The 21858-nt window shown below is 55.7% G+C and overlaps 2 protein-coding genes across 3 annotated transcripts in view; one reads left to right on the forward strand and one right to left on the reverse strand.

The window, feature by feature from the left end:
- Nucleotides 1–280: 280 nt before the first annotated feature.
- SERPINH1 (serpin family H member 1) lies at nt 281–9210 on the forward strand. Of its 2 annotated transcripts, XM_034995029.1 has the most exons (6): nt 314–444; nt 1966–2009; nt 4443–5107; nt 5493–5591; nt 5697–5929; nt 8208–8571. In XM_034995029.1, exons 3-6 carry the CDS (start codon nt 4486–4488, stop codon nt 8508–8510), a joined length of 1257 nt encoding a protein of 418 aa, XP_034850920.1. In that variant the 5' UTR covers nt 314–444; nt 1966–2009; nt 4443–4485; the 3' UTR covers nt 8511–8571. The 2 variants fall into 2 exon arrangements, with proteins under 2 accessions (XP_034850919.1, XP_034850920.1); XM_034995028.1 differs by lacking the exon at nt 1966–2009 and having other exon boundaries at nt 281–444; nt 8208–9210.
- Nucleotides 9211–21190: 11980 nt separating this feature from the next.
- The window catches only part of MAP6 (microtubule associated protein 6), a 76293-nt gene continuing 75625 nt past the window's right edge, over nt 21191–21858 (reverse strand). Inside the window, exon 4 of the mRNA XM_034995191.1 lies at nt 21191–21858. This exon is cut by the window's right edge and continues 509 nt beyond it. Within this exon, the coding sequence (XP_034851082.1) occupies nt 21323–21858 (536 nt within the window). The 3' untranslated portion in view covers nt 21191–21322.

The following is a 21858-nucleotide window of genomic DNA, read 5'->3' on the forward strand; positions in this document are numbered from 1 at the left end:
CCCCCCCCCCCCCCCCCCCCCCCCCCCCCCCCCCCCCCCCGCTCCGGTCCCCATTTCCAGGACCTCGGAGGTCCGGAGTCTCCGCAGTGTCCGCGGAGTCCAAGAACACCAGCGCGCTGTGCAGGTCGTGCAGGTCCCAGCGCCCGACCTCTCTGCGGGGGTTCCCCGCGCCCCGCTCGGTGTGGGGGGCAGTAGGACCCAGGGGCCGGGTGAGAGCCCGCAGAGGGAGGGGCGGGAGCCGGGGCGGTCTGGGGGAGGTCTTTGGGTTTTTTTGGCGGAGCCGGGGCGCCCTCCGGAAGCTTTTCCAACTTTCCAGAAGTTTCTCGGGACGGGCGGGAGGAGGGGAACGCCATATATAGACCTGGGGAGCCGGGAGCGGCGGAGAGTGGAATCCGTCCGCGGCTCCAGTGGGACTCTCGTCCGGCGCCAGCCCGCCCGGCCCAGGTGAGGGCGAGGGCCGGCCTGCGCGCCGCGGGAGCTTTGGGGGTGCTCCTGGGAGTGAGAGGGGGCGGGAGGCCCCGGGGGAGGGGTTGGGGCCCAACCCAGAGCCCGCAAACCGGAGTCCCTGGCACCTTGGGAGCCGCTGGAGCGTTTGGGATCGGGAGCCTGGGGTGGATGGTGATGGCTGAGTGAGCCTGTAGGGCTAGGGTGGGGCGGGGAGTCGGGCACTGGGAGGCTCGGAAAAAGTGCGGGGTTCCACAGAAGTATGGGGCAGGGGTGGTGATGGCAGAGAGGAAACAGTGGGGCTGGGAGCCAGGATGCCGAGACTCGCCCCTGTGCAGGAACCAGAAGGTAGGAGATGGGGTCTGGGGCCCTTTCCAGTAGGGATAGGAAGCCAGGCCAGCTTTGCAGTTAAGGGCGCCTCCGCCTCTGGGGCTGGGGCCCAGGGGACAGCAGGGGTGGGTGGACCAGTCTCCTGACGGGTTTGGTGGGGGTGGGGGAGGGGTGCATCTGAGCCTCCTGAAAGTAGGGTGGTAGGAAAGGAGGTGAAATAGTCTAGGCTTTTCCCGGGCGGGGGGTGTCTTGGGGTCCCTACAGTTTGGGAGGAGTCACCAACGGTGGCTCCCTTTCTGCTCAGCAGCCTGCATGTGTAGATGTTGGCAGCTAAAGGAGTAACTTGACCAGCACCATCTCCCCCACCTCCCTCCAGAAAGGGGGTGAGGAATCCGCAGGGTCCTTATCCCCCCACCCAGGAGGGGAGGGTTAGCGGACTAGAAGGCTTTGAGTCACCCGCTCTTAACTCTGTCCATTGCCGCCTGGTTCTTGGAGTAACTGCAGGGTTAAGGCTACTACGTCCAAAGGCCAGGGTACCCTGCCCCCAGCCCAGGGACATTCCTGAGGTGGCTGGAGTGGAGGAAGAATAAAACCACTTCCAGCATGGCCAAGAGGCCTGGCCCCTCCTCTTCCCGGTTTCCAGCAGGTCCCTCGGCTCTAGGGCCCGGATGGAGGCTGGAGGCCAGAGGAAAATTAGGGGGCCTTGGTTCCCTGGAAGTCTCTGGCTGGTACCACACCCTCCTATCCTCAGATGGTTCATCTGCCCATCCCCCCTTCCTGAGGCCTCCCGAGCCACTCCTTTTGTCTCTGGTCACTGGGATTCCCTGCAGAAATGTTTTTTGTTTTTTTTTTTTTCTCCCTGTGTAACAGGATACCCCATCCAGGCTTCCTCAGGGGCTCTGTGGGTGCTTCTGGGAGGAAGGAGCCCTGAGCGGGGAGGCCCAACCCCTACAGATCCTGTGCGACCTGGGGTGGCTCCCTGCCCCTCTCTGGCCTCAGTTGCTCCCACTGCACAGTGTGGCAGACAGCCTCCAAAGTCCCTGTGGATCTGGGACTGGGTCAGCCTCCTTTGTGCCACGGGCAGTGTAGCCAGGGTCCTGTTCGGGGTTTGGGCCTTCCAGGCCCCCCCTCACCACCACCCACCCCAGCTCTGCCCTATCCCATTCTCCTCACTCTTCTGTTTTCTTTCAGAATGAAAAAGGCAGGCATTGACCTCCCTCTGAGGCAGTTTCAAGGTACTTTAGACCCCCTCAAGTGTTTGAGATCCTCTCTGGTGAACCCCCGAGAATTTGCTTCCCTTCCCCTCTTACAGAAACCCGGAATCCAGTCTCAGCTAAGTCTGGCTAGCTGTGGGCACAGCCCTCGGCTCTCTGAGCGTGTATTTTTCATGTCCTTTGTGGGACTGTGAATCGTCTAACCGTGGCCTCAGGGCTGGGATTTCTCTTTGGCAATGTGGGCCAGGCTGCAGGAGGCTGCCTTGCTTGCCGTGACTTGTCTTCCTCTGTGACTGCTGCCGGGATAACAGGGCGGCCCTCTCCACAGCCACGCATCTCCCTGCGGGAGCCAGATGGGCAGACTGAAAGCCAAGGCCAGAGAGGCTCTGGGGCACCCCCTGGGACCTGAACCCAGACCTCCTGCTTCCCAGGCTGGAAGCCCCCCTCTGCCGGCAGATGGAGATAATTCTGTTTCCAGCCTGCCACGTCACCTAGAGCGGGAGCGGGAGCGGGAGCGCAGCTGTGTGGCTGTCTGAGGAATCCCCAACTAGTCATTTGGAGCTTTCTTGCAAGGCCCCTCCCAGTCCTTTGAAGTTCTGGTTGGCTGTGGGTGGGGGCTGTCAAGATGGTGTCCGCCGCGTGGCAGGGCTGTGAGCTGGGCTCCTTGACTTTCCCAATGGGCCACTAGTGGCCTCTGCCCGGGGTCTGTGCTCTGGCATCAGCTGTATGAACTAGAGGTGACCTTTGAATAGAGTGGCCCTATGCCTGTTGTCCTGGCGTAATAATTAGTAGCGCTCCATTTCATTTTCTTAGGTATCCTTGTTTGTACAATATTCCTATGGTCGTTATGCCTTTGAGGCCCCAGGCCTGGTGGGGAAGGAGCTCGGGCTGGGAGGAAGGTGGCCTGGGTCCTGGGATATATCACCTCCCCAGTCTGGACTCTGGGTAGGGTACAGGTCTCTCTGTGCCTTGCCTCGTCCTCCCACCCCTCTCCCCATGCATCCTTTGCTTCCCCTTTACACTGCACCTTCAAAGAGGTGGCAGCCCAGGGAGGGAGTACCTGCCTGGGTTCACAGGGTAGCTGTAGCAGTGGGGTCTTCCCAGAAACCCGGTGCTCCTGCAGGCAGGCCGAAGTCCTGAGAGTCTTCCACCAGGATTCTGAGTTTTCAGACTTTCTTGAGGACCACGAGATGGGATCTGCCAGAGCAGTGGGATCCCAGCCTCCACTAGAGTCCTTCCAACCCTTCCCTTTGCCCTGTCATCTCCTCTTCTGTCCTGCATGAAAGTGGGGGGAAGTGTTCCATGGGGAGAGACTGTCCTGATTGGGGGCCCCAGGGAGGGGAGTGAGGCTTGTTTCAGGGGCCACTGCTACCGCTGTGATTTGGGAGGGGTCTTGGGGGCCACCCTGAAGCCCTAGAGCAGAGGGCCTGGGTGGCAGCAACTGTCAGATGGGAGGGCAGAATGGAACGTGAGGTGGACCCGGCTTCCTGCGGACACGCATCTGGCCAGCCTCCGGTGAAGGGGAGGGGGGGTCCTTGCTCCACCGAGCTGTGACTTACCCCTCCTCCAGTATCCTTCCTCTCAGGAAACCTATCCCCCACTCAGCTTGTGTCCTTGGATTTCCCCTTCACCCAGGGACTGGGGAGGGCTGGGCAGGCCTGTCCCTGCTAGGACACAGGCCTTGGGCATGGAGACCTAGGCCCCGACAGCTTGGAAAATGGGGACCGAGGCCGAGAGAGGAGGGGACACATACTCAAGGTCACCCATGGGGCGACAGAGTGGAGCATCTGGGCTCCCCCACTTAATGAGTGAGCTAACCAGTGACTCATTAACATCCCAGGGCAGAAGGAAAGGCATGGGGTGGGGGAGGAGCAGGCCTTCAGCCTGTCCCGACAGGACATCCTTTGCCCAGGCAGCTGGGCTTCATGCAGACCCTCAGTCCATCCGCCACTTTTTTCTACTGGAAAAGGGGCCTGGGGTGGTATGAGATGAGAGCTAATTTTTATGCGAACTGAGGACCCTAAGTCTGGCCAAATGGCCCTGGTTTCTGATCGTTCCGAACAGCTGAGGCCTATTGTGTGCTAGGCCCTGGGGATACACGGGGAAACCAGACTGGCTAGATTTCCTGTCCTCTTGGAGGTCACAGACTAGTTAGGCATGGAGATAATGCATAATAAACTCATAAGACTCAGTGTTGTCAGTTCAGTGTAAGAAATCAATAGGGAGGAGATGGTGACTTGCTAGAAACCCTGTTTTGGATAAGGAGCTCAGAGAAGGCCTTAGAGAGAGTGGGCCGACTAAGACCTCGGATCTGGGCAGCTTTGAGTTAGGGCTGGGTTCCCCAGAACTCAGGGCTCTCTTGCTCCCATCTGCAGGGGACTTGGTGGCTGCCAGTAGGCTGGGGATGGTCGTCGGGGAGGAACACCCAGGGTTTCAGGGCCACCCTGTCTGCAGCCCTCACAGGTCCTCCGTGGTGCATCCAATCCGCCTCCCCGCCATGCGCTTGCTCCTGCTCATCAGCACCTGCTGCCTCCTGGCCGTGGCCCTGGCCGCCGAGGTGAAGAAGCCGGCGGCCGCGGCGGCCCCCGGCACAGCAGAGAAGCTGAGCCCCAAAGCGGCCACGCTGGCTGAGCGCAGTGCCGGCCTGGCCTTCAGCCTGTACCAGGCCATGGCCAAGGACCAGGCGGTGGAGAACATCCTGCTGTCGCCCGTGGTGGTGGCCTCGTCCCTGGGGCTCGTGTCGCTGGGAGGCAAGGCGGCCACGGCGTCCCAGGCCAAGGCGGTGCTGAGCGCCGAGCAGCTGCGCGACGAGGAGGTGCACGCGGGCCTGGGCGAGCTGCTGCGGGCGCTCAGCAACAGCACGGCGCGCAACGTGACCTGGAAGCTGGGCAGCCGCCTGTACGGGCCCAGCTCCGTGAGCTTCGCCGAGGACTTCGTGCGCAGCAGCAAGCAGCACTACAACTGCGAGCACTCCAAGATCAACTTCCGCGACAAGCGCAGCGCCCTGCAGTCCATCAACGAGTGGGCGGCGCAGACCACCGACGGCAAGCTGCCCGAGGTCACCAAGGACGTGGAGCGGACGGATGGCGCGCTGCTGGTCAATGCCATGTTCTTCAAGCGTGAGTCCGGAGGGGAGGGGCTGCCGCTCAGCACGTGGTGCCTAAATGCCTGACAGGTGTCAGGGCGGAGGGCCGTCGCAGCGGTGGCTGAGCTGGGGGTCCTCCTTCGGAAGGAATTCCCTGTCAAGTGGAAAGAGCCAGGCCCTGACTGTAGAGAGCCCTAGCTTCCGGCAGCATGTCCTGGGGCCAGCACCCCGGTTCCCCAAAGCTGGGAGCATGCACTCTGGGGGCTGGGTGCTCAGAGGGGGAGGTGGGCTGCAGCTGAGCCCCAAAGACTGGAACGAAGGCCTGTGGCAGAGAGAGAAATCCAGGGGGTGCAGTTGGGGGTGTGTGTCCCAAGTGGGGGGGGCCTGTTTCTGACCCTGTGTTCTGCTTCCCACTATAGCGCACTGGGACGAGAAGTTCCACCACAAGATGGTGGACAACCGAGGCTTCATGGTGACCCGTTCCTATACTGTGGGTGTTACAATGATGCACCGCACAGGTGGGTGCCTGCGGAGCCGTGGGCCAAGCTGGGGGTGTGGGGGTGCTTGGGGCCTGGCCTGTGCCCAGCCCAGCATGCCCAGCGGCCTCTCTGCTCTCCTCCCAGGCCTCTACAACTACTATGACGACGAGAAGGAGAAGCTGCAGATCGTGGAGATGCCCCTGGCCCACAAGCTCTCCAGTCTCATCATCCTCATGCCACACCACGTGGAGCCCCTGGAGCGCCTGGAGAAGCTGCTGACCAGGGAGCAGCTGAAGACCTGGATGGGGAAGATGCAGAAGAAGGCTGTCGCCATCTCCCTGCCCAAGGGTGTGGTGGAGGTGACCCACGACCTGCAGGTGAGGGGGGGCCCCACTTGGAGGCTGCAGGGCCTGGAGGAGAGGGGTGCTTGGGGCACCCATTCATCAGCTCCGCACGTCTGTCCTGAGTCTCTGTGGGTGTCCAGGCAGGACTGGGCACTGCTCGGGGAGGAGGTATGGGACCTGCCCCTGGGAACATGATGATGACCTCGGTAGCTAAATACAATTGGGCGCCTGCTGATGCTAGACGCTCTTCTGAGCACCTCACGTATATTAAACTTCTAATGCTCAAAACAGCTCTGGTAGGTAGGACTATCAAGCTCTTTACAGATGAGGAAACGGAGTCTCAGGAAGGTTAAACAGCTTGTCCAGAGTCACACAGACGGTAGCTCAGGGGTCTGGCACCAGGCCGCCCCGATCTTGCGCTGTGCCGCCTCGGAGAGTCTGAGGTGCCCCCAGTGGGGGGCTGTTCGAGCCGACGGTCGACCCCCGCGCAGCAGTAAGACCAACAATGGCCGTCAGCCGTGCGGCCCTAGCCATGACTGGAACCCGAATCCGTGCGCTCAGTAGTATTGTCCCCTCATGACCACCCTGGGTCTCCCGAAGCCGGGGCTCGCTGAGGCCACCCTGGCTAGTCAGTGGTGGGGCTGCAGTTAGCCCTCAGGGTGAAAACTCAGGGTGGCCTTTTTGTCAGTCGGGAGAGACTTTTGTACCTGCTCCAAAGGGGAAGCTTTTATCTCTGTCCTGCCTTGGATGCCGGAAAGGGTTCCTTGGCAAGCTTCTCCCTCACAGAATTCACTCAGACTCACTGCTGCCGCCGTGCACAGAAAGCTTGAGATGAAATGGGGCGTGGGCTCCACACCACAGGCTCGTGGCACTTGTGCGGGATTGAGCTGCGCTTTCCAGACGGGCGCCATCCCTGTGTCCTGGGCCTGTTCCAGGCCGTCCCCAGCTCCTCCTCCTGCAGTCGCTGCTATCTGACTCCATTATCCCCTTTTTTCTCCCGTGTCTTCCTGGAATCCTGGGTGGACACACCAGGCCAGGGGGTACACTGAGTGGGGAAATGTGATGCGTGTGACTCGTATAGGGTCACTGGGACTGGAATCGCTGTCTCGGGACCCCCTGACCCTCAGGACCCCGCATCAGGTGCCCGTTTGGCCCTGCTGGGGAGGTGGGCTGTTCTGCAGAAGCCTGAACTTGGGGGCTGCTGGTGGCTCAGGCGGCAGTCCTCCACGGCTGCGTCTTCCTCACTGAGAGCCAGGGAGGGTGTGGGACCCAGGCCCAGCCCTGGGAGAGCTCTGAGCCAGGGGCAGGAGACAGACAGGCCTAGACACGGAAAGAGAGAGGCTCTGGTGCTGAGCCGCAGGGAGGCAGGGCTGCAGTCTTGGGGAGAGGGAAGGCTTCCTGGAAGACGGGGTGGTTAAAGCACCCCACCAGGATGCGGGTAGGCCATCGAGACACCGTTGTGGGTGCCGGTGGTTCATTGAGGCTGTTGGATAGGGAGTGGGGTGAGGCATGCTAAGGGGTGAGGCCGAGCTGCAAGCATAGCTCACGTGTGAAAGAGCTGGTACTTGGCTTCCAGGGCCTCTGCAGAGCCACGGAAAGTGTGTGTGTTGGGGGCGGTGCATGTTTGTGGGGGTGTGTTTTAATTTTTTATTATGGAAATATATACAAATATATTAAAAATAGATCAGTGTAATGAGGCCTCATGTATTCATCACCCTGCTTCAACCATCATTAACTCATGACCAGTAACGATTCACCTTTATGCACCATCCTCCCCCATCAGATTATTTTGAAGCAAATCCCAGGCATGTATCACTCTGGACAGGTTTTAAGCCCCAAGGTTATATGGTCATAGCTATCCTTAGGCAAGTCTTTCTCACATTTTGAGTGTGCCAAGAATTACCTAGAGGTTTTGTTAAAGAAGGTTCCCGGGTCCACCCCCAGAGATTGTGATTCAGTGGCTCTGGGAGGGAGTGGGTCAGGAAATGTGTGTTTTCTATAAGCTCCCAGGTGGTGCCCAAACTGGCTGCCCACGAGCCCTACTTTGAGAAGCACTGACCCAGATTGCTCGCCAGGACCAGGGATAAATTCTGCCTTTTCCCCAAGCCTCAGTTTCCTCATCTTTGAAGTGGCGATTAGAAGCTCTTTGAAAGTTGTCGTGTCCGAAGGACCCACATCACGTCTAGCACATAGAAGGGGACCAGGGGGGGAACAGACAGGGTAGGAGGTGATGGGTGGTGTGAGCAGAGGGTGAGGGTCTAGGAGTCTTGCCCGTTGTGGCCTCACCTGGTACCCCCCCTTGGTCCCACAGAAGCACCTGGCTGGGCTGGGTCTGACCGAGGCCATCGACAAGAACAAGGCAGACCTGTCACGAATGTCAGGCAAGAAGGACCTGTACCTGGCCAGTGTGTTCCACGCCACCGCCTTCGAGTGGGACACAGAGGGCAACCCCTTCGACCAGGACATCTACGGGCGTGAGGAGCTGCGTAGCCCTAAGCTCTTCTATGCTGACCACCCCTTCATCTTCCTGGTTCGAGACACCCAGAGCGGCTCCCTGCTGTTCATTGGGCGCCTGGTCCGGCCCAAGGGTGACAAGATGCGAGACGAGCTGTAGGGCCCCGGGGTCACGGGATGGCAGGAGGCAGCCGAAGTCTCCTGAGACACATGGGTGCTATGGGTGGGGAGCTGAGGTACCGACCTTGGATGTTCCATGGGGTGGGGGTGGGGAAACAGAGCAGGCTTCCTGTGTGTCTGAGCAGATCTTCCCAGGCAGAATTCACTCTGCTTGGACGTGGGCCCCCAGATACCATGATGGTGAGCCCAGACACCCCACATTCTGTGGGACCTGGGGCAGTCATTGTGTCCTGCCCTCAGAGTCCTGGGATTAAGCCTGCCTCAATCAGTGTTCATATTTATAGCCGAGTGCTTTCTCATCTGTGAGATGGAATCGAGCTAGGGGGGTTCAGCCCAGCCCTGTGGAGTGGGGGCCCTCTTTCCCTGACCCCACCATCACCTCAGCCCTCTCTCCAGCTCTATTCCAATCCTCTCCCAATTCCCGTCAACTCTAAAATGAGGTGCTGCAGCCCCTGGCCCAGGCACCCCCACAATGGCCCTGGCCCCAGAGAGGGGGATCAGGAACTAGCTCATGGGGGGGCTTGTGGGCAGACTCTGGTCAGGCATCATGGGGATGAATTTTTTTTTTCTCCTTTGTAGTTGTTCAAAGTGGGGAGGGCGGGGGAAAATGAGCCTTTGTTGCCGTCAAACTAAGAACTTATTTGTACAATTTTTTTTTTCAATAAAACTTTTCCAGTGAAGTTTTTTTGGAGCATGGAGGGTGATTGGATCAGAGATTCCCAGGTCATTCTTCCCAGGGACAAGGGCTCCTTCTGTGGAGCCAGGGCCCATCTTGGGCCCTGAAGTGCCGGCCGGTGACTGCAGGCCGGGTCTACACCGACTCGGGCAATTTGGTTCCGGCTACCCTGGAGAGGTGGCTGCAGGGCTGGAATGGAAGTGCTGGGCCTGGAGCCCAGGGCGTTCCAGACTTGAATGCTGGCTGTCCAGTCTGTAACCCCCTAGCTTTCCACTTGAAGCTGACCTCGTCCATATCCAGGGCCAGACTACAAGCTCGGGCTGCCTGACTGGGCAGGGCTTGGGCAGGAAGGAGTTGGTGGGACCCTGGTTCTGTTTGGGTTTGTAGCAGGAGGGTCCTCACACCCGTTCCCTCTCATGGTCCTTGGGGCACCCGACACCATAGCTAGGGAGGGGCAGGGTGGGGGGGATGCACGGGACAGAAGACCCGTGGCAGAGGAGTGGAGGAAACTGGATTTGATCCCCATCTCTGCTGCTTGCTGGCTGTGTGATCCTGGGCAGATCACTCCCTCTCTCTGGGCACCTCTCTGGCTTCCCTCTTCCAACAACTTTGCCCTGGGTTTATTGTCCAGGGAAGGAGTCCCCGCCTAGCTGGACAACAGCTGGGGTCCTTCCACGATGTGAATGGGGGCTGCAGAAGGGCCAGTTGACTCCCTCCTATTAGTACCACCACAGAATGTTAACACAGCTGTCAGAGCTCCGGGTCTGTCCTGTGCTGTGGGCCCAAGAAATTAGATCTCTGCTCTCAAGGAGCTTCATTTGGAGGTGGAAACTTAGAGTGACAAGTGGGCTCACTCCTCACTCTTCCAGTGATCATTCTATTCCCAGACTTGCCACACTTATCCCCTGCTTCAGGGCCTTTGCACTAGCCCTTCTTTCTGCCTGGCAAGTGGTTCTTTGCCAAGGGTGCTTTATTTGTCATCCAGAACTCAGCTTGAATGTCATTTGCTCATCAGGGCCTTCCCTGATAACCCAATATAAGCAGCTCCTCCCCTACCTCAGTTTCTGTACTATGTTTTCTCATTTTACTGACCCTTTAATGCTGTGAAATTTTCCACCTATTGACGCATTCCCGGTCTGTCCCCACTGCTAGAGTGGAAGCCCCACCAGAGTAGGGACCATGTCTTGTTCACCCCTGTATGTCCTGCACCTGGATTCAGCATCATATACACATAAGACACTAACGTATCTGCTGATTAAGTGAAGCAGCTGTGCTCAAGGGTGCAGGGGCTGTGGGAGCACAGAGGGAAGCCATGACTGCCATGGGGAGATAAGGAAGGCGCCCAGGAAGAGGGGACATACGGGCTGCCTTGAAGGGTGAGTTGGTATTTTTTTTTTTAAATTAGAATAATGATTTAAATATCAGCTGGTACTACCTTTGCATTTTGCTTCTAACATCATGTTTGTGCCAAATGCTGTGTTGGTCACTTGATATATATAATTGTATCCAAACCTCTTTGCAGCTTGGCGAGGTGGGAATTATCCCTGTGTTAGTGGTGGGATGACCGAGGCCGAGGGAGGTTAAATAACCCGCCCGAGGCCCCACAGCACGGCCAGGGGGGTTGAGCTGGAATTGCTTCTGGTACTTTGGCTAGTTCTCCCTCCATGCCACCCAGGAAGGGCAGGAGAACTAGCCAGATTCTAAAGGTGCATAGCCCTCTTTCAGTCTATATATGTCATCCCACTTTCTCCCCACAATAGCCCAGTTAGGTGGGAAGTCATCCTAATCCTACAAGCGCAGCTCAGAGATGGGCAGAGACTAGACGAGGACTCAGGACTCCTGGACCCAGAGTTTGGCCTGCAACAGCTCCCTCACCAGCTGGGAGCTCACAGTGAAAGAAACCAGGCCTGGGTGTGGGCGCCACCCCGATGACACAAAGGGGGCCCTGAGGCCCTGAGGCCACTGGCTGCCGGGAGGTGGTGAGAAGTCTGTGCTCCCGCCTCACAGTGAAGGGTGGAGTCACTGGTGTGGAGGGTGGCAGAGGGGGACAGGTCAAGGGTGGGCTGGGGCCGGACACCAGGTCAGTGCCTCCAGTGGCCCATCCAGGTCCTGTGTGGAGCTTTCCAATGGAGGCCACTGGAGGGAGGTCATGTAATTCCCACCATGCTGCTTGTTAAAGTCACCGAGAGAGGACTCTGCTGAATTGTGGGGGTCCTGGATGTAGGGCAAGGGTGGAGAGATGGGGAGCGCTGACTACGTGCCTGGCCCTGCTGTGGATGATCTCATTTATTCCACAGAGCTTCCCTAAGGGGTAGCTACTATTTATCCCACGTTACAGACGAGAAAACTGGCCCAGAGAGGTGAAGTGGCCAGCCCAAGGCCACCCAGCAGGTCAACGACAGAGCCTGGCCTCTGGAAACCCAAGTCTCCGGGCTGCGGAGGAGTGGTCGTGGACAGGAGGCACGAGTGCCGCCCTTGACAGTCACCAGTGGGATTCCATGTGATCTTAACCCCAGCCCTGCGGCAGAGAGCTCATTATCCTGCACCCGTGGAAGAGGAAACGGACCCCAGTTGAGACCTTGAGAACAGGCCCTGGTCTGCCGGTATCCTGCGGCATCCTAGACCCAGCACAACGCCTGGTGCAGAGGAAAAGCCTAAGACATGCTCGCTCAGAGGATGTGGTCCAGTGGGTGCTCGGTGCTTGGCGGCCAAGGCATCGGAGCCTCACAGACCTGACCTGTGGCCCTGCATCCTGGCTTTTCCCTGGCACGATGGCCTCGGGATTCCGAGAGGATGAAGGCAGGAGCTAACGCCCTGGGGCCCAGCATCATGTCACCTCCATCACATTCTGTCAGTCAAAGCAAGTCGTGAGGCACGCCCACATCCCAGGGGGGAGGAATAGACTCCATCTCTCGATGGCAGGAGCAGCAAAATAGCATGAGCGTGTTTTCAGTCTACCCGCCAGGGGCAGGCAGTTCTCCTCAGGCCCCAGGCCCCTTGTCTCCAGTCCCGCAACGGGAGTTCGATGCTCACCTGCCTCAGGGGGCTAGTTCCGGAGTCAAGTCCGGAAGGAGGAAGCGTGCACATCCACAGCATCGCAAGACTTTGCTAATTTCCATCAGCACAAAATCTAGAAGACATAAGTGGGAACGTCTTCTGTGGATGCTAGTCCATGGAGGGAGAAACATCATTTCATCGGCCTGAATTAATTAATTAATTAATTTTAAAGATTTTTATTTTTTTGACACAGAGCGAGAGAGCACAAGCAGGGGGAACCACAGGCAGAGGGAGAGAGAGAAGCAGGCTCCCAGCTCAGCAGGGAGCCCGATGTGGGACTCGATTCCAGGACCCCAGGGTCATGACCTGAGCTGAAGGTAGATGCTCAACCAACTGAACCACCCAGGCGTCCCCTGAATTTATTTATAATACAGGATACGTTTACCTGAGATCCTAGATTCAGTGTGCCAGTTGGAGCAACGAGGGGTGGTTTTCTTAGCTGGCTGACTGAACCCCAGATTCAATCGGGAACTGTGCTTCATTGATGTTGAAATGCCAGGAATTTCTTGCTGTAAATAGAGGAAGGAACCCAAAGACTAAGGGAGGGTGAGGTGGCTTTACCCCGTGTGACCCACTCACATACCCCCTAGCCAAGTTTCACACTCCTGACTTCCTCTTACAGAGCCTGTAGGAAACTTCCTTCAGCAAGACACTGGGAACGACATTAATGAGGGGAGTGTCTTGGAAACATGATGTGCTACTTGTTCTCTGCAGGCTGGGGATGCTGGCAAGACATGCTGCCACAGAAATGGGCTCCATAATTTCAGTGGAAATGCTGGGGCCCCAGGAGAGCCGAGCATACACAGCAGCACTTGGCCTTCTGGAACATCAGACCTCAGGCAGTGATCAGAAGGGTCTAACTCACAGATATCTTCAGCAGAGGTTAATTGTTCCAAGGCCAAATAGGACAAAAGGGACCAAACAGGCAGCCTCTAAGTCCTCCTTCATCTGTATAACAGAAGCAACAAAACAGTAAACAAACAGACCCTTCCAGGTTGGGCTATGGAAGCCCCATTTGAGCCACTATGAGAGAGAGCCTCAGTTCTCCCCCCGGCCCAAAGCCCCTTGAATGGAAGAGGGGCCAGTATGTTTGAGAGTGAACCCTTTGATGACACCCAGACACATACTGTAAATCTTTCCTGGGCCATTTGCCAGAGAACTGTGCTCTGTGAAGGGAAAATACACAGACTTTTCAGGGATTAGCAGACCTTGAGTCTATGTAATGCTAATTTCTGAGGACAGAGAGAACCACTGTGTAGGGGCTCAAGTGGATCAGGTGGTCATTGGAGTTTGGACCCAAGTCCAGGCATGCTGCACCCAGTCAGACTCTGGACTCATCCTGGAATTATTTTCTTAGTTTCAGTGTGAACAATTGAAATTTATAGGCGGAATTCACACATGACTCTCCAGGCCTATGGAATAAGGGTCATTCTCGTAGAAAGGGACAAGTGGAAACCCCTGGAACGTCCCCTTCTTACCAACCAGGAGACTGAAACAATAGTTCAACTCCAGAAGAATCACAGAAATTCATGCCGCCATCAAAGACTTGAAAGTGGCAGGGGTGGTGTCTGTCACGTGTCCCTTAACTCGCTGGTGTGGCCTGTGCAGAAGGCACGGGGCTCAGAGAGTGACAGGGAGCTAGCAGGGGCTTACTCAGATGATGATTCCAGTTGCAGTTGCTATTCCAGGTGTGTAGGTTTTGTTTGTTTGTTTGTTTGTTTTGGTGGAAGCAAACGTACATTTTTTTGGTCACTTGATGTGAAACTATGTATCTGAAACTAATCTTTCTCTCTTTCTCTATAGAGAACACCAGAAGCAGTTTTCTTTCTCTTGGCAGAGATAGCAGCACAGATTTCTCATCTTGTTTTGAAACTTGTCGAGTTGCTGGTTCTCTGCTATGATTTAATCTTTGGGGATTTTGATTATCCTCCCAAATTACAGGACAGCATACTTGTCTGCTACATCGATTACAGAATGTTCCTAGGATTTGGAGAGTGGAAAGTAGCAGGTACTTTAGATGCATGGATAAGGTACGGATGTGCTGAGAATGGGAGATAAATCCCATAAGAACATGGAGGCCTGCCACCTGAGTGAAGTTTCTGGGTGTTCAGTGGTCACGATTACTAGTATTAGGATTCTCCGTAGAAACAGAATCAATAGAAGATACAGATATATGTGGTATGGTTATAGATATAAATGTATGTAGATAGATATAGATATAAAGAGATTTATTATAAGGAATTGGCTCACACAATTATGGAGGCTGAGAAGACCTAAGATTTGCAGTTGGCAAGCTGGAGATCCAGGTTCCAGTCCAAGTTCGAAGGCCTGAGAAGCAAGTGAGCTGATGGTGTAAGTTCTAGTCTGAAGGCAGGAGAAGACCAATGTCCCATCTCGAAGACAATCAGGCAGAGAGCAAATTCCCCTTTACTCAGCCTTTTGTTCTATTCCGGCCTTCAACAGATTAGATGAGGCCCACCCACACTGGGGAGGCAGTCTGCTTTGCTCAGTCCACAGAGTCAGTTGTTAATCTCATCCCTCACAGACACACTCAGAATAATGTGTGACCAAGTATCCTGGCATCCTATGGCCCAGTCAAGTCAACACATAAAATTAGCATCACATCCTGCAAAGGGAAAGAACTTGCTGTGCTTTCGTCCCCTTAGTCGTAGTAAGAAAGTACACTTGCTGGGCTTCTGTGTATGGAGGAGGCAATCTATATTACATTTCGGGGTGCCGTCTGATGCATTTACTGAGTAGCCTGTAAGCAGCCTGCTTTGAGAGGGGCCCAGAGCAGGAGGAGGCTTTCGGGTGGTCCAGGCGGAAGGGCAGGCAGCTCTTCCAATAGCTTCAATGACCCCAGAGGGATTCAGGTGTCTGCAGCCGATGAGGGCGATGTTCGAAGCCTGACAGAAGAACCACAGTGGAGCACCCAGGATTTAGGAGCAAATTCAGGCTCTCCTTGGTGAGCAGTTTTTTTCTTTTTGAGGAAGAGCTCTTGGCTTGTTGCTGGGCCTAGCTGAGAATGGTCCCTGTGTGGGAGGCACCAGCAACTCTAAAGTATTTAACGACTGTCACCCGCAATCATCGATTTTCTCAGAATACTTGAGGTGTATGTGCTCAGTGATCGCTACTTGGGATGTCAGTGAGTCACGCATCAGGGTGAAAACACACTCTGTTTCTCTCCTTCTTCCTCCCTCATTTCCTAGAATCAGCCTCCTGTTTCTTCTGCTCCAGAGATTCTGCAATTGCCAAGTTCACCAGTGATCTCTTTATGGCTAGTGCAATGGGTACTTTAAAAAAAAAATATTTTGGAAACAGGGAAAATTTCAAGCATACACTAAAGTTGAGAAAATAGTATAATGAACTTCATCACAAAACTTCAACATGTATTGACATCCTACCCATTTTGTTCAGTGGACACTTCTTAATCCACATGGGAGGGAAGTACTCCTGGTCTCTGATCCTGTCGGCCTCTTCCTCCCTGATGCTTTCCCCGAGGCAACATTCTTTTCTAGTTCTTCTCTGACCTGTCTGCTGCTCAGCGGCAGGCTCCCCTCAGGGCCTCCTTCCTCTCCTGTCCCTTAAATGCTGGCGTTTACCGAGGCTCTATCTTAGATCCTCCACCTCTCACTTTCCACACTCTGCCTGGGTACACACACCCTCTCTCGTGGCCTCACATGCCTTCCCAGGGCTGGTGAGACCCAAATTTCAATGAGGTCCCCATCTCTGCCTTCATTCCAGACCCCTGTCCAAGGCTGAGACCACTATATCCGAAGGCTCCTAGCCACCCCTCCCTGGCTGTCCCACAGGTGTCTCCCGCTCACATGTACCGAACTGAGTCCATCCTCCTGCCCCAACCTGCTGTTTCCTGGATATCCACTCAACACATTGGGTGTGTAAGAAAAAATGGAAGGTTTGGAATAAGCAAAGAAATCACTGCTATAATAAAATAATGGACAGTAACAAGTGTTGACAAGAATGGAGAAATTGGAACCCTCATACATTGCTGGTGGGAGTGTGAGATGCCCCCCAAGAATCAGGTCTTGAGGATGTTAGCCCATTGAGGATGTTATAGTGGTCTGCTTGAGGAAAATGGATTAAAGTGTAGGTGCTTTGGGGGCATCTGGGAGGCTCAGTCGGTGAAGCGTCTGCCTTCAGCTCGGGTCATGGTCTCAGGGTCCTGGGATCGAGCCCTGCATCGGGCTCCCTGCTCAGGGGGGAGCCTGCTTCTCCCTCTCCCTCTGCCCCTCCCTGCCTTTTGTGTGTGTATAAGCTCACACACACTCTCAAATAAATAAATAAAATCTGAAAAAAAAAGTGTAGGTGCTTTGATGGATGAGGAGGTAGAGTGGCCTGACTTCAGAAGGGGGTGGGTGTGTGTAGAAAGGGCAGGGAGCTGGGGAGCTGAGGGATGGGCTACAGGGGTGCCCAGAGAAATGGCATAAACATCACTCAATCTGGGCAGGCTTTGGGAGCTCCCAGCCAAGCATGGTCTAGGGGCCTGGGCCACCAGTGCCTGCCTGGCTGAGGCTGGAGGCAGCTGCCGTGGTAGCCTGTGTGTCTTCCTCTCAGGATGGCCTGAGCCTCCTGGGTCTGTGACTGGCCCCAGGGACAGGGGCAGGCTCCTGGTAAATGACTAAGAGTAGAGTTCCTGCCAACCCTGGCAGCAAGAGCAGGGGACTCCAACTAGATTTCATTTCATTTATCAGAATAAAGAAATGCACATTTCTCGTGCCCTGAGTGCCATGATGTAATTCACATACAGAATTACAAATCGTGATAATTACGAGGTATAAAGGGGATGGCCATAGAGAAAGAGGGCACATTCCCTATTTACTTAGCAGGTAGAGTGGACATGTCTTAGTGTTGGATTGGAAGTGGAGGGTTGGAAATTGGTGCAAAAAAACAAAAACAAAAACAAAACTAAACCCCAAAACAGAACAAAACCCTGAAGATTTCCAGGTTTCTGAGAACTGGGTCACTCGGGGTCCATTCTCCTTCCCTTTTCTCTAGATGACCCGTCCTGGCCGGGACAAAGACTACTAATAGTACTGCCCCAGTACCACCAGGCCCCTGTCGCCTCCTGTGGATCCACACGCACTGTGTCCTCGTCCCCCACCGTGGGGTAAGGTGCCTCCGCTTCGCAGGCAGCCAGCAGGTGTTAAAGCTGGCAGGTCTTTATCACTTCGTGGCTGGAGTAAAATCTCAGCCTGTCCCCGGATCAGCCACTAGGGGCTCCAGTGAGGCCTCTGCCCAGCTCCTAGAGGGCCTCCAAGACCGGCCTTGAGGTGGCACCCCCCCAAGGCGGGGTCCTTGCCCACGCGCCCCAGGTTTCCTTCTCCCACCCCCAGCAGCTCCCCCCCTCCCAGGGCCCCGAGGCCTGGCTGCAGGGGACATGCGGTCGGCTGCTGCCTGGGGCCGGGGCTCTTGGATTTCCCACCCCAGGGTGAGGTGGGATCCCTGGCTGGAATGTTCCAGACAGGTTCTCGGGCCCTTGGTCTGAGTCTGGGCCTCTCTGGACCCAAGTCTCAGATCCGGGCTCCGATGCAGGCCAACCTGGGTTTGGCCCTGGGCTGGAACGGGAGCCTCCCCTTGCAGAGCGCCCCCTAACCCTCCCCATCCCTCCTGGCCTCCTCAGCGGGCACCCCAGACCCTTCGGGGGTGCACGGTGTTGGTGCCCGCAGAGTGGCGGGCAGCGGGGTCCCTTCTCTGGATTCGCGGTGCGCGGTGCAGCGGCGGGAGGGAGGACAGATGGAGGTGCCAGGTGCTGGGGTGGGGGGGGGTGGGCGGGAAATGGCTGCCTCTGGGAAGACCAGGCCGGGAATGAAGTCCGCTTCTGAGAAGGGCCAGAGTCCAGTTCATTTCCTGCCTTTTCGGGCCCCAGCCCTGGCCCGGAGGCCTTAACCCTCACCTCCCTCCCTGGGCCCTCTTCCCATGCAGTGGAGAGCCGGCCGGTGGGGCCTAGACCGGCAGCTCAGCCCTGGGCGGGGGCTTTCAGTTGTCGGGGAGGGCTTTACAAGTGAGGAAATTGAGGTGGTTGGCGCTGGGCTGGAGCCCGGGTCGGCCTGCTCCCCAGCTGAAGCTGCTAAACCCAGCAGCGGCCACAGCCGGGTCCTCATCTGCACTCTCTCTCAGCCCTGGACACAGGGCATCACAGGCCTGGCAGCAAAGGCCCCTGGTTTCTTCTTACAGCTTTGGGCCAGCCTTCCCAGCTTCCCTTGTGCATTTCTCATCCTACCTTTTAAAAGTCTCCAGAGCTTTGGACTGGGCCCACTTCTCTTCCGTTGTGACCCTGTCACTGGGAGAGCTTAACCTCCCCCAAGTGGGGCTCACTCCCAGGCAGCTCTTCCTTCAGAGCTGGAGCCTTGGTAGCCTGTGGAGTCCTGGACGTCTGCCCCTGGATGTTCCGTGTCTCTGAGGTGGCCCCGTCATTGGCCTGGCCCGTGGGGGTGTGTGAGTTATGGGACTGGGTGTGTGGGTCAGAGGGAGAACGGAAAGGAGGAAGGTTTCCACGCACAACACTTCTTTCACCTCAGTGTGGCCTTTCTGGTCTGCAGGGCCCCGACTCTGAGACCTCGTATGGCAGCAAGCTCTTATGTGGGCCGGGAAGAATTGTGTGTGTGTGTGTGTGTGTGTGTATACACGTACAGAGGTTTCTGGGAGTGGGCTGAGGAGGCCAGCCTGTGGCCAGTTGCTCAAAAAATTGACTATTTGGAAGTCATCAGTACTTCCTGTGATGGTTTCTCTGTTAACAACCCAGCTGAGCTACTTTAAAAAGAGACCTTTAAAAGGGTTTAGTGTTCATAATGGGTCTTAAAGGCCCTAAGGGGGTTGGAGTGCTCCTTGGGAGTTGGCTTTAGTGGGGGCAACAGGTAGAGCTCCCCCGACGCCCCCAGGCCCCTGAGGACTCTGAGATTATCGTGGCCCATACAGTGGTGTCTTCATAGGACCCATCTCTGACCAAGTGGAGCTTTGGCCCTGGTGGCACCCCGGTGTTCTTCCCCAGCCTGCCTCCCTCTCTCAGGTCCTCGGATTCTGAGAACTGGTCACTTCTGCCTGGTCCCAGTTTTATGCCACACCCCTTGGTCAGCTGTCATGCAATCTGGTTTCTTTCATTCAAGGACTCCTGGAAGGGCTTACCCCAGCCCTTGTACCCACACCCCATGATACCCCAGGCTGTCTGTACTCCATGGCCACTGTCTCCGAGAAGCCTTCCTGGGTGCCCGCACCAAGTATTCTCTCTTCACTGTTGTCTCATAGCCACGCCTCTAGCTGTGTCCTCGGGCCTCATCCCACACCACCTTTTATTCTCATGAGACTGAGACTTCTTTACCACTGTGACTTCAATGCCCAACACTGAATGAGACAAAGTGGGTGCTAAGGAAAAGTCTGTTGCGGGTATAAATGAATGAGGAACCTCAGGATTGTTTTAGAAGCCTTGGCTGGGCTGTCCCGGATACTGAATGGGGATTAGCAGATGTGAGGTTCTACCTTCACGAGTGTCCTGGGACTCTCTGATCAGAGGCCTGGTTTTCTCAAGAAGCATGACCTCTGGGGGTGCCTGGGTGGCTCAGTCGGTTAAGTGTCTGCCTTTGGCTCAGGTCATGATCCCAGGGTCCTGGAATCGAGCCTCACGTTGGGCTCCCCTCTCAGTGGGGAGTCTGCTTCTCCCTCTCCCCCTGCGCCTGCTCGTGCTCTCTCTCTCTCTCAAATAAAGAAATAAAATCTTAAAAAAACAGAAAAAAGAAGCATGACCTCTGGATGAGGTCTGAGCCCTTGGCTAACAACTGTCACCCAGAATTACCCTGGGCCAGCTGGGTCCCTGTTCCTCTTTCCTCTTTGGGCTCTACTCTGACCAATCCAGCCTGCTGCGGTCTGGTATCTGTTCCTCGGCTTTCATGAGACCCAACCTGTGAAATGATAGAAAATATTGGTCTCTGTCCCTGGTTCCTGGCACAGAGCTCCTAAAACTCTTGGAACTTCCTAGGTGATAAGACTGTCTTTTGTTATAATGAGGCAGCCCTTGGTAGTCTCCTGAATAGCTTCAGGATGGGTGCTGGACACTAGAAAGACCAAACCATGAAACTTTCAGCCCCACCCCTATCCTCTGGGTAGGGGAGAGGGGCTGGATATTGAGTTAATAATGGATCATGCCTACAAAATGAAGCCTCCATAAAACCCCCTGAAGTATGGGGTTTGAAGAGCTTCTGGGTTGCTGGAGGTACTGAGAGGGTGGCATGCCTGGTGAGGGCATAGAAGCTTCATGCTCCTTCCCCCATGCTGTACCCCACACATCTCTTCCATCTGGATGTTCATCGGTATCCTTTATCCTTTAATGATAAACCAGTAAACCTAAGTAAGTGTTACCCTGAGTTCTATGAGACATCCTAGCAAATTACTGAACCCAGGTGGGGGTTGTGGAAATCGCAATTTACAGCCCACAATTGGAAGTATAAGTAACAACCTGGGACTTGCCATTGGCACCTGAAATGTGGGTGTGGGGCCAGTGTTGTGCAACCGAGCCCTAAACACCTGTGGGGCCCGGAGCTATCTCCGGGTAGATAGTGTCAGAAGTGAGTTGAATGGCAGGACCCCCAGCTGGTGTTGGATAATTGTTGCATGTGTGATGTCAGAAGTGAAGTGCTGTGGGAGTGTGAGAGTGAAGGAGAAACACAGGTTCGTCCTTCCCCATATCCTCATTATGGGGTCCCGTCCCCAATCTCCTAGCCTCTCCCACCCCCTCCCATCTTACACTGTCTGCTCGCAGGAGCTGGGGAGTTCTGTCTTGTCTGGCTCAGATGGATGAATACAGAGTCCTGCATGCCCAGTTTTAAATGTGCACGGTGCACGTGAGTGCACGTGTGCGCACACACACACACACACACACTCAAGTAGGACCAGAGAGAAACACTGCTGAGCCAGAGGGACCAGTTTTATTAGATTCCAGCAAGATTATACAGTACGTGTTTCATGCAGATTAAATATGTGTCTTCACCACCCCTGGGAGGGAGCACTTCCACGGTCAGCTCCTTCCTTGGCATGTCAAGGGGTGAGTGTCAAGGGGAACTCTCAATATATTCCGCATGGGGGACAGTTGGGATCATGACTGGGGGTAGAGGTGAGACAGTGGGAAGCTGGGGGCCCCTGGGACCTTGAGTCTTCAGAGGCTCGGGGACCACAGGACCTTGGTCTTTTGCTGGTGGTGACACCAGGAGGTCTTGATCTTTCAGAGGCACTGGAATTATAGGAACTTGATTCTTCACAGGCTCAGGGACCACAGGATCTTGATTCTTTGGAGGCTCTGGGACCATGGGGCCTTGATCCTTGAATAGTGCCGGGACCACAGGACCTTGATTCTTTACATGTGCTGCAACCACAGAATCGTGATCTTCCAGAAGTTCTGGGACCGCTCCACCTTGATCCTTGACTGGCTCCGGAACCACTAAACCTTGACTCTTTACAGGCTCAAAGAACACAGGACCTTCCTTCTTTACAGGTGCTATGACTGCAGCGCTTTGATCCTTCAGAAGCTCTGAAACCACAGGACCTTGATCCTTGACAGGTGCCGGGACCATGGGACCTTTGTCCACAG

Source organism: Mirounga leonina, unplaced genomic scaffold (assembly GCF_011800145.1).
Source record: "Mirounga leonina isolate KUSES-001 unplaced genomic scaffold, KU_Mleo_1.0 Mir_92, whole genome shotgun sequence".
Classification (NCBI taxonomy): Eukaryota; Metazoa; Chordata; class Mammalia; order Carnivora; family Phocidae; genus Mirounga; species Mirounga leonina.

Bases quoted from the DNA above. Each gene is read 5' to 3' on its own strand.
- SERPINH1 (XM_034995028.1), top strand. From the start codon at position 4,486: ATGCGCTTGCTCCTGCTCATCAGCACCTGCTGCCTCCTGGCCGTGGCC. The intron at 5,108-5,492 runs GTGAGTCCGGAG...TTCCCACTATAG, and splicing joins CAATGCCATGTTCTTCAAGC to CGCACTGGGACGAGAAGTTC. The intron at 5,592-5,696 runs GTGGGTGCCTGC...CTCTCCTCCCAG, and splicing joins TACAATGATGCACCGCACAG to GCCTCTACAACTACTATGAC.